Here is a 12,127-nt window from a genome sequence, read left to right as displayed (position 1 = left end):
TTGAGTTATTTCATGCAGATTATACCTCTCGCTTAGTCTATGTTTACTTTCGTATTCCCGTTCATTTCAGAAGGTGAACGGAAGGTAAATTTCCTGTGTTCAATTTCATGTCGCCCCCAAAATTTAGACACTGAACCAGGGAGGTTCACAATATATATATATATATATATATATATATATATATATATATATATATATATATATATATATATATATATATATATATATAGTGTGGAACACAAAGCAAGACTAATTAAACACTAGCAGCCACCTGCAAAGCCCCCGCAGTGACTTTCAACACAAAAGACTATGTCAAATTCCACTGCAGTACGATGGAAGACTATGCAAAAGTTGACGCGTACTGCGCCCAAACGCAACGGTCGTATCGTACTCCTCGGAGCTTCCATATACGATCCGCCCACTGAAGGTCGTCCTACGGAAGCTACCGATTGATACAGAGACCATAGACATAAAGGAAGCACTACTCAAGGAGGGGTTAGCGGCAGTGACAGTCGCCCAACTCTGAGGATGTGCAGACGAGAAAGGGAATTGGCCGCTCTTCCCGCTGTTCTTAGTTACCCTTCCTAAGTACAACAAGAACTCAAAAATCTACGGTATTCCTCCTCAGCTATAAGGTGGAGCCTTACAAAGGTTCAGAAATCTTACGGTCCAGTCAACAAGAGACCAACCTAGAAGAAGACAACAGACAGGAAAACACGAAGACCGCTGCGAAGCCCTCAGAACCCTCACTGGCCTCCACTATTAGAGAAATAATGCAACTGATAAAGGGACTAAATCAAGTGGAAACGCCGAAAGTTCCTGGAAACACTAAAATCTGGTCTGCGGAAGATTCAAGCCTCCACCGATACAGTAACCAAAATGACCACAATATTAGATATAGCAGGAAGTCTCCTCGATGATGGCGAGGCCTAGATTTCAAATCGCCTGACTGCTACGATTGGCATGCGTTAGTGCAAACGGTATCATGCAACAGAAAGCAGAACTGACGGATTTTTTAGTAAAGGAGAACATTGACGTGGCCTTGCTGAATGAAACGCATCTCAAGCCAATCAGCTCACTGAGGGTGTGCAACTACATAATGTACAGGACAGATCGCCAAGGCCCCAAGAGTGGCACGCAGTACTAATTAAGCTTGACATAGCACACGACAGTCTGATTCTACCACCGCTCACATCCATAGAGGGCACAGGGATTACGATTCATTCGCCGAACGGCCCTATACATGTAGTACGCGTAGCAGTGTACAAGAAACCGCCCATCCAACTGCTACGGCGATTGGGACATCGCATCATCCTTGGAGGAGACCTCAACTGCAAGCATCCTGCTTGGAACTCCAGGGTCTCTAACTACAATGGAAGGCAGTTGCAACAACACTTCCGTCGGATCGACTTCTTGGCTAGCGCACCGCCGGATCCGACCCACTGTAGCACAAATGGAGGACTTCCGGACGTACTAGACATGGCACTGACTGTCAACATAGCCATATTGGATGGGCCACATGCAGTGACAGCACTCAACTTGGATCATATTCCGATGACATTCACAGCTGCTGTACGCACCCACGTGCCGATGACGCAGCTGGCGGTCATCAAGGACACAAACTGGGACGTGTACACCGCCACCCGTGAAGCAATGGTTGATCCAAGACTCCCTCTCAACACCCCAGTTGAGATAGAAGCAGCGGATCCCTCACCGCATCCATGCAGACAGCCATGAGACTCTCCACCACCACCGAGAGACCACAACCAGAGGAGCAAATCCCGGAGAAAGCCCGAACTTCTACCACGTAAAAAGATGGCAGTACACCCGCTCCCTGGATATAAGGCACTTTGGAATGCGTTGACCAAGAGGGTCAAAAAACGTTTACTCCGCCTCCAACTGCATAAATAGAGTGAATGTCTCCAGGCCATGGACACACCGTTGAGGGACTTCCGGCGCCTACTTCGGAACCTGAGAAGCATAGATAATACGCCTCGTGCGCAGCCAATCCGCGGACCGCAAGGCCTAGTCTACTCTCTAGAAGACTAGGCCAACATCTTTGCAGACCACTTTCAGAACACTTTCACGGAGAATCCGACACTAGCGGACCGAACACACAAGCAACAGTGAACCACAGCCTCCAAATCATTCATCAGATGCAACCCTCCCGGCAGCAAACCCGACAACTCTCCGTGAAATTCATCGCATCATCAAGAGACGTCACCCACGACGAGCAGCAGGCCCGGACAAAATTCCACCTATGGCACTGAAGCACGACCCCCGGAAGGTTACGGTACTGATCTGCAAAATGGCATACTCAGAACAGACCACTACCCACCAACATGGAAAGAGGCTTGGATTATTTTAATCCCCAAGCCAGAAGCCAAGAAGACAAACAGAAATCTACAGACAAATTAGCTTGCTGTCCCGCATCAGCAAGATAGTTCTTCAGTGTCAACTCCTGAAACACGTCGAGGACAACAGCATATTGCCAGACCACCAATTTGAATTCAGGGCCGGGTACAGCACCACGTTACAGCTTGTCCGAGTCACTGACCGCATTACCTTTCAGTTTAACAAACGTAGTCTTACTCTTGGGATCTTTCTCGATGTGGGAAAGACGTTTGACAGAGTATGGCACTCAGGTCTTTTGCATAAATTGCATCATGCCAACTTCCCAAGCTACCAGCTCAGAACGATCCAAAGCTACTTACGGAACCGAACCTTCTGGGTCAAGCATGCTGGATACCTGACAGACACAAGGAACATAGAGGCTGGAGTTCCCCAAGGCTCATCCATCTCGCCGCTTCTATTCAACATCTACAAGGCTGACATACCAACCACAATCAACACAGTCACTGCAACATACGCAGATAACTGCAATTTTTGCTAGCTACACCAATCACCGATATGCCGCTCTCTATCTCCGCCGTCACCTATTACTGTTCGGAGTGGACTAGAGCGTGGAAGATACAGCTTAACGCAGAGAAGACTGGACTGGTGGATTTTACCAAGAACATTACACCAAGGAACCATGCACTTCAACTGCAAGGAGTGCAGCTCAGGCTGCAAGAACACACCAAGTATCTCGGAGTCATTCTGGACCGCCGCCTTACCTTTGAAAAACATCCGACAGAAACAGGCAAGAAAACATTGACCCGCTTCAGAGCCTTTCTCCCTGTTCTGTTAACACCACAATTTACCCATGAAACCGGAAGACACATCTACATCTGTCAGATGTGTATCCGCTCAGTTCTCATCGCCCGACTCCTTTTAGGGGTCGCAATCAGCCACTGGTCCTCGAGGTTGGGGTTGGGTTGGGCCGATCAACCAATCTGTCAAAATACCGATTGCAGCAGCAATCAGAATGCCTCGGATCTTCTGAATTGACCCCTGCGTGGATATGGACATGAGTTTTGGTTGCTATTGGACGACGCTGGACCCGGGATCGTGGGACCGAGGAGTGAAGCATGTTTGCACCCAGCCGGACCGGATGGAGTGATGCCCGGAAAGGGAAAGCTAGGAGTTTGCCACGCAGGGATCTCCGGAGAATCACTGATCTCTTCCCCAGACACGGTGGGTCTTCTCCAAAGTACCCATCAGTCGGTGTTTCAAGTGGCCCTGGCTCCTTGTCAGTTTGACTCGGAGTCACAGCTCAGCTTGTTGACAAGGGTGGAGCAGGAAGGACCTGCCCACCTCGTTGGACGCCTAGAACGATGACGGGGAAGCTGAGAAGACTTTGGGTTTCATTTCTCTATGCATCTGCATCATTCACCTTCATCAGTACCTATTCAGAAAAGCAAAGTGAACACAGTGCCGAGATATCTAGTCATTCAAGATAAGTCAGAAGCGACAGCTGGTTCTTTAATAAAGTTATCGCCGTTTGTCATTTTTAAACAGATTTGCCATATTGCCACGGGCACTTTCCCGGATGGCCACATCAAGAAACTACGCAATGGTTCCTTGTTAGTACACACCACTACTGATAAGCAGTCCACTCTTCTTTTGAAGTGTCAGCAGCTTGGATCAGTGCCTGTTGTTGTTCAACCCCACCGCCAGTTGAATGTTAGTAAAGGAGTGATTACCTGCAGAGACTTGCACGATGTGCCGGTGGAGGACATCCTCGAAGAGCTACGCGACTCCAACGTTATTGATGTGCATCGTATTTCTGTGAAACGGGATGGGCAACTGGTAGCCACTCATTCCTACATTTTGACTTTCGATTTACCTACATTGCCGTCTACTCTGCGTGTTAGCTATCTACAATTGAAGATTCGACCATATATACCGTTGCCGTTGAGATGTTTCAAGTGTCCAAGCTTTGGTCATTCCGTCCCCACTTGTAACGGATCCGCCACTTGTAGTAACTGTGGTGAACCTTCACATGGATCTGAGAAGTGCAACGCATCTTCCAAATGCGTAAATTGTAATGGCGCCCATCCTGCCTGGTCACGGGACTGCCCTAAGTTTACAGAGGAGAAGGCGATTAAAGAACTTATAGTCACTGAGAAGATGTCTGCTGCTGAGGCTCGCCATCGCGTGATGCCCAAGATGCCTGCTGGTAGCAGTTATGCTTCCAGAGTATCCTTGACCACGACTGGCACCCAAACCTGTCATGTAAGTACCCAGACTACCTTTGCTGCTGCTTCTGCTGTTGGCTGTACTTGTGGAGCATCTCAACCATCTTCTAGTGCAACCAAGTCTACAGGTACCATGACTCGTTCGCGGACTTCTCCGTCGCCAGCCTCTCCTGCAGTATCTACCTCACCTCGCTCCCGACGCGAGAAATTTCTGAAAACTACGCCAACTGCTACTTCTACACCTCCGAAGGACAAGAACAAAAAAGGTTCTCAGTCAACGCCTGTTTCCACCGGCTCTTTGAAAGCGGCTCGTCAGCCCTCTGTCAGTTCTCCTAACTCGAAGAAACCTAAACCATCTTGCAGTCCTTCTGCTGATGATGCCTCTTCTATGGATGGTGTGGAAGAAGACCCTGCGAAGCTTTTCACGATGTGACTCCGCGGCGCCGTAAGAAAGGCAGTGGCAAATTTCTTGTTGTCGATTCTGTTTAAATCATGGCCCTGCTTCAATGGAACCTCAATGGCTTTTCCACTCACCACGAGGAATTTCGACAGCTTCTCTCGCTCTTGGATCCGATTATCTTCTGTTTACAAGAAACTCATTTCACACCCACCACCAACTGTCTTCTTCGTGGCTATACTGTCTATCGCCAGGATAAGATGACTGACGGTCGTGCTGCTGGTGGTGTTGCCATTGGTGTCTCTGGGATATATTATTCTACACTGCTCCACCTGACTACGACCCTTGAGGCGGTTGCAACACGAGTGTTTCTCCCGCAGCCTGTTACTATCTGCTGCGTCTATCTCCCTCGTTCCACGGCCTTCAGTGCCGCTGATCTGGACAACCTCTACAGCGAGCTTCCAGCGCCTGTCATTCTGGTTGGTGATTTCAACGCCTACAATGTCTTGTGGGGATATATCCGGACCGACCCTCGTGGCCGAGCACTGGCCACTTTCATGGCGAACCAGCCCTTGATTCTTTTCAATGAAGGTAGCCCAACACACTTTTCCGCTGCAACGGGAACTTTTTCACATATTGATCTGTCTTTGTGTACCCCAGCTTTAGGAGCTCACCTGGAGTGGCGAGTACATCCGGATCTCTGTAGCAGCGACCACTTTCCCATTGTCCTAACTGTACTTCAGCTCCCTCTCCCGGGACCGTCGTCTCGCTACAACCTGCGTCAGGCTGACTGGCCACACTTTTCTGCAGCCTTTGATTTTGCACCGGATCCTAGGTGGTCTGTGGATACATACTGTGCAGCTCTTCAATGCAGCATCCAGACGGCAGCTGATGCGGCTATTCCTGTCCATCATGGTCTTCCTCGTCGTCGTGTTGTTCCTTGGTGGTCCGCAGAAATTAGCCAAGCTATCCGTGCCCGCCAACGAGCCTTGCGTGCCTTTCGACGTGCCCCTAGTGAAGTCAAGTTAGCTGAGTTTCGCCGCCTCCGTGCTCGAGCACGGTATTTGATCAAGCAGGCTAAACGCCGCAGCTGGCGTGTGTATGTCTCATCCCTTTCTGTCCAGAGCACCATCTCCAAAGTGTGGTCTAAGGTTCGCCGTCTCCAAGGGCATCCCTCATCTACTGGTGTTCCGGCCTTGCTTATTAATGGTCATCTTGTAACGGAGCAGGATCGAATTGTGGCGGATTTGGGTCGCCATTTTGCTGATGTCTCCAGTTCTGGAAACTATCCTCCTGCCTGTGAAACAGCGTGCGGAGCGTATGCCCTTTGCCTTTCGCTCTGATAACAGTGAGAGCTACAATGCACCTTTTCGTGCTGATGAATTGTCTTCCGTTCTACGAAGGATACTTTCCCAGGTCCGGATAATATTCACTATGCTGTGCTTCGGCATCTCTCTCCTGAGGGACTTCACCATCTTCTTACCCTCTATAACCAGATCTGGACTGAAGAGGTTTTTCCTACTGCCTGGCGTGAAAACTATATCATCCCGATCCTGAAACCGGGCAAGCTTGCAACGTCTTCTGCCAACTATCGGCCGATTGCCCTTACCAGCTGTCTTTGTAAAGTCCTCGAAAAGATGATCAACGCCAAGTTGGTTTGGTTTTTGGAGATCATGGCCACCTCTCAAATTTTTAGTGTGGATTTCGGCGGTATCGTTCCACCACCGATCATCTTGTTCATCTTGAGATTGCCATCCAGGACGCCTTTCGAAATCAGGAGCATCTTGTCGCCATCTTTTTTGATCTGGATAAGGCCTATGATACGGTCTGGCGTTATGGTATCTTGCGGCAAGTGCACGCATGGGGCGTGCGTGGATATATGGGATTTTTTCTCCAGCATTTCCTCCGCGAGCGCTCCTTTAGAGTGAAGCTTGGATCCACACTGTCTCGGTCTTTTTCTCAGGAAACTGGTGTTCCACAAGGCAGTGTTCTCAGTGTGACTTTATTTGCTTTGGCTGTGAACAGTGTCATGGCCGAACTTTCACCTTTTGTGCATGGGCTGCTGTATGTGGACGGCTTCACCATCTACTGTCGGTCACACGACCTTCGCACCATCGTTCGCCAGCTACAACTGACGCTTAACCGCCTTCACCATCGGTCTTCCCACACAGCCTTTCAGTTCTCCTCACTAAAGACGAAATGTGTACACTTCTGTCGTCTGAAGAACTGTGCTTTCAATCCGGATCTTTATTTGGGCCCTATTCGTCTGTCTTATGTGAAGAGTGTTCGTTTTCTGGGCCTTGAGTTTGATCGCCGCCTTGCATGGACTGCCCATATTCGCCAGCTGAAGTATAGTTGTCTCCGTGCGATGAATTTGCTGCGCCTGGTTTCCCATACCACTTGGGGTGCTGACCGTGTTGTGCTGCTTCGACTGTATCGGAGCCTCATTCGCTCTAAGATGGACTATGGATGTGTGGCGTATGGCTCTGCTCGTTTGTCCGTCCTCCGTCACCTGGACACTTCACCATCTGGGCCTTCGCATTGCGATTGGTGCTTATCGCACAAGTCCGATCCTCAGCTTATACTTCGAGGCCAACGAACCATCTTTGGATCATCGTCGCCAGTTGCTGCAGCTGAGATACTTGCTTCACCTGCGAGCTTCTATTGACCACCCGTCTAGTTTCACCCTGGATGCTGGTGCTCGTCTTTAACGCTATCAAGCCCGACCCACTTGCACCCGGCCTTTTGGCATTCGTGCCCTTGAGCTTTTAGCTGACCTTGACGTCGATCTCCCTGCGCTTTCTCCGCTGGGTTTCCTGCCTCTTCCACCTTGGCAGCTTTTGAAGCCTGTGGTCAATCTCCACTTGTTGCGGTTCAAGAAGGCGACTACTACCGATTTTGAATTTCGCTAACATTTTTTGTTCCTCCTCGACTCTTATCGAGGCCACCGTCTTATCTTCACTGATGGCTCCAAGCAGGCTGATGGTGTAGGAAGTGCTTTTGTCCTGGATGTCCACCGTTTCAGGTTCCAGCTTCATCCATTCTGCACAGTATTCACTGCAGAGATGGTTGCCATCTTGGAGAGTCTCCACCATATCCGCCGTCGCCATTTTCGCCGTGTTGTGATCTGCTCGGATTCCAGCAGCGCCTTACATAGCCTAGCCGATGTCACTTCTACGCATCCGCTGGTCCAGCATGTCCTCCTTACTTGTCATGCACTACTTGCTGAGGGCTATGATGTAACGTTCTGTTGGGTGCCTGGCCATGTTGGCATCCCTGGCAATGAGTTTGCTGATGCTGCTGCGAAGGAGGCTGCTGTTGCTGGTCGACGCTGTGTTCTTCCTGTTCCTAGCTCTGATGTCTGCTCTGTGTTTGCTCACGTTCTCCGTCAGCGCTGGCAGTCCTCCTGGGATGAGCAGATTTACAATAAGCTGCATGCAGTGAAGCCCCGCCTTGGAGTCTGGTCGACGATCTCCCGATCATCTCGCCTGGAAGAGCGGACTTTGGCCCGCCTTCGGATTGAACATAGTCATCTCACTCATGCACATCTTCTGCGACGTACGCCTCCGCCTGTGTGTCGTCATTGTGGTCAGCCCCTGAGTATTCGTCACCTCTTAGTGGATTGTGTGCCCCCTGCTGGTGCCAGACTTTTGTTTGGACTGCCAGCTGACCTCGCTACTGTTCTCGGCGATGTTGAAGCCACTGTGTTGAAGCTGTTCCAGTTTTTGCGGCATTTGCATGTTTTGGCGGCGCTTTGACTTTCTTCTGTGTTCCAGTGCTTCCGACGTACGATCTGTGTACCATCTTCCTTTTAGTGCTAGCGCGTGATAGTTTCAATGTATGAGCTTCACGCACATTCAGTGACTAGTCTGTGTTTTTGTCATTCGTGTGACTGTTTCTTCTACAACCAGTGACGGGTGCAAAAGACCTTTGTCGTCGAGGCACCCTCCCCAACCCCTTTTCCATTCCATTCGACGCGAGAAATTTCTAAAACCTACACCAACTGCTACTTCTACACCTCTGAAGGACAAGAACAAAAAAAAGGTTCTCAGTCAACGCCTGTTTCCATAGGCTCTTTGAAAGCGGCTCGTCAGCCCTCTGTCAGTTCTCCTAATTCAAAGAAGTCTAAACCATCTTGCAGTCCTTTTGCTGATGATGCCTCTTCTATGGATGGGGTGGAAGAAGACGCCTGCGAAGTTTTTCACGATGTGACTCCGCGACGCCGTAAGGTCAGTAGCAAACTTCTTGTCGATTCTGTTTAAACCATGGGCCTGCTTCAATGGAACTTCAATGGTTATTCCACTCATTACGAGGAATTTCGACAGCTTCTCTCGCTCTTGGATTTGGTTATCTTCTGTTTACAATAAACTCATCCCACTCATATCACCAACTGTCTTCTTTATGGATATACTGTCTATCGCCAGGATAAGCTGACTGATTGTCGTGCTGCTGGCGGTGTTGCCATTGGTGTCTATGCGTTATATCATTCTACACTGCTCCATCTGACTACGACGCTTCAGACGGTTGCAGCACGAGTGTCTCTCCCACAGCCTGCCATCTGCTGCGTCTATCTACCTCGATCCGAGGCCTTCACTGTCGCTGATCTGGACAACCTCTATAGCCAGCTTCCAGCGCCTGTCATGCCGGTTGGTGATTTCAACGCCTACCATGTCTTGTGGGTATCTCCCCGGATTGAACCTCGTGGTCGAGCACTGGGCACTTTCATGGCGAACCAGCACTTTATTCTTTTGAATGATGGTAGCCCAACACACATTGCCACTGCCACGGGGACCTTTTCCCATATTGATGTCTTTGTGTAGCCCAGGTTTAGGAGCTCAACTGGTGTGGCGAGTACATCCGGATCTTTGTAGCAGCGACCACTTTCCCATTGTACTCACTGGACTTCAGATCCCTCTATCGGGACCGTCGTCTCGCTACGACCTGCGTCAGGCTGACGGGACACATTTTTCTGCCAGATTTGCTTTCGCGCCAGATCCTCTGTGGTCTGTGGATATATATTGTGCGGCTCTTCAATGCAGCATCCAGACGGCAAGCAGGCTGAACGACGCCGCAGGCGTGTATATGTCTCGTCGCATTCTATCCAGAGCACCATCTCTGAAGAAGGTCTAAGGTTTGCCGTCTACAAGGGCATCCCTCATCTACTGGTGTTCCAGCATTGCTTATTGATGGCCATCTTGTAACGGACCAGGATTGAATTGTGGCGTACTTGGGTCGCCATTTTGCTGATGTCTCCAGTTCTGGAAACTATCCTCCTGCCTGTGAAACAGCGTGCGGAGCGTAAGCCTTTAGCTTTTCGCTCTGATAACAGTGAGAGCTACAATGCACCCTTCACTGCCGATGAACTGTCTTCTGTTCTACGCTCTACGAAAGATACTGCCCCAGGTCCGGATAATATCCACTATGCTATGCTTCGGCATCTCCCTCCTGAGGGTCTTCACCATCTTTTTGCCCTCTATAACCGGATATGGACAGAAGAGGTTCTTCCTACTGCCTGGCGTGAAGCCTACATCATCCCGATCCTGAAACCTGGCAAGCTAGCAGCGTCTTTTGCCAACTATCGGCCAATTGCCCTTACCAGCTGTCTGTAAAGTTCTAGAAAAGATTATCAACGCCCGGTTGTTTTGTTTTTTGGAGCATCATGTCCTCCTATGAAATTTTCAGTGGGGCTGGTCCCGTATGGTTGTGTGCAGTGTGTACGCCACAACCATAGCGAATTCCTGCTTGGGCACCAGGGTGTAAAGGAGATAAAGAGTAGTGCGCAAAAGGAGAAAGAAAACGATTACCTAACACCCTGGAGACTGATCCGCCTCCACGCGGCAAGCCCCGGGCAACGTTGAATTTGGTTTTACCAGTTCAGCGGCTAAGTGATCAGTAAAATTCGCAACGGTGAAAAGTAGATAGGACAGCTACAACAGGGAACAAGACAAAGAGGCAGAGGGGAAACCGTCTAGCCGAGCAAAAATGTTACTTAGACGATCACCTCCTCCTCAAAGGAGGATGATGATGCAAGACAGATACACCGAAAGAGATATAAGAGAACCAGTGGTAAGACTGGAACCCATGACTCCAACAGACACAAACAGGAAAGATACAGAAGAGGATGGAAATTCGTGGATGAAATCCTGGAAGTAGGCCTCAAAATAACCGAGGCAAAGCTAGCAAAGCTAAAATAAAGAATAAATCAATGGCTGGTAATAGAACAAGCTAAACTACAAGGACAAGTGGAACTCTTACAAAAAGAGAACAAAGAACTACGAAAGGCCACCCACGAGAAAAGTACTCCAACTTTCGCAGAGGTGCTAAAGACAACGACGGACGAAAGGCAGCAGCAAATAGAACTCAACAAAGACAAACAGAAAGACCCTATTCATCAAGGGCAAGCAAAATGAGAATATCAAGGAAGTTGAGCGTCAATGCACAATGAACCTTAACCCAACAAAGGATAAAATTAAAATAAGGTCTATGAGAGCAACTAATAACACCCTAATAGTGGAAACGGAAAGTGAAGAGGACATAACCAAAATCATAAGAAATGACAACATCCGTAAAACTTTAACGTGTGAAAGGCAGAAGAAAAAGAGACCATTAGTCATTATGTACAATGTACCATCAGAAATAAAAGAAGAAGAACTGGTAGAGATTATCCATCAACAGAATTGCGAAGACGAGATGGACTTCGCGGAATTCAAAAATGTGTTCAAACCCAAATTCAGGACAGGTCCACGAAATAAAGTGACGAGTCATCACGTGGTTGAGGTGTCGCCAGACATAAGAAAGAAGCTCCTACGAGATCAAAGGATTTATGTGGAATTCGAGGCCATAGCAGTTAAAGACTTTTTCAGTGCCATTATGCATGAAATGCAGAGACTACGGTCGTATAGCAAAGTATTGTAAAAATGAAGCGGTATGCTCACACTGCAGTGGTAAATCACATGAGAAAAAGGATTGCGGGAAGAAAGATCAAAAAGCAGCATGCATACCATGTGCACTGAGAAAGAAAACCTGCAAAGCAGATAAGACGAAGGACTGTCTTACATATAAATTAATTCTACAGAGGACCATCGCCAAAATAGACTATGGCGACTAGGAGTCTTAAAAACACAGCAGAAGAGCACGAGGAAAACCAAAC

General features: G+C 48.8%; 2 protein-coding genes across 2 annotated transcripts; both read left to right on the top strand.

Annotated features, from left to right (window-relative positions):
- The first annotated feature begins 8,042 nt into the window (after positions 1 to 8,042).
- Positions 8,043 to 8,735, top strand: LOC145669923 (uncharacterized). The gene has a single exon (XM_081738264.1). It carries the CDS (start codon positions 8,043 to 8,045, stop codon positions 8,733 to 8,735), a length of 693 nt encoding a protein of 230 aa, XP_081594390.1.
- Positions 8,736 to 11,106: 2,371 nt separating this feature from the next.
- Positions 11,107 to 11,897, top strand: LOC145670261 (uncharacterized). The gene has a single exon (XM_081738681.1). It carries the CDS (start codon positions 11,419 to 11,421, stop codon positions 11,890 to 11,892), a length of 474 nt encoding a protein of 157 aa, XP_081594807.1. The 5' UTR covers positions 11,107 to 11,418; the 3' UTR covers positions 11,893 to 11,897.
- The last annotated feature ends 230 nt before the right edge of the window (positions 11,898 to 12,127 follow it).

The sequence above is a fragment of the Thermobia domestica genome, chromosome 14, assembly GCF_964235325.1.
Source record: "Thermobia domestica chromosome 14, izTheDome1.hap1.1, whole genome shotgun sequence".
In the NCBI taxonomy this organism is placed as follows: Eukaryota; Metazoa; Arthropoda; class Insecta; order Zygentoma; family Lepismatidae; genus Thermobia; species Thermobia domestica.
The sequence above is the reverse complement of the archived record's forward strand: the minus strand, read 5'-3'. Positions and strand labels throughout refer to the sequence as shown.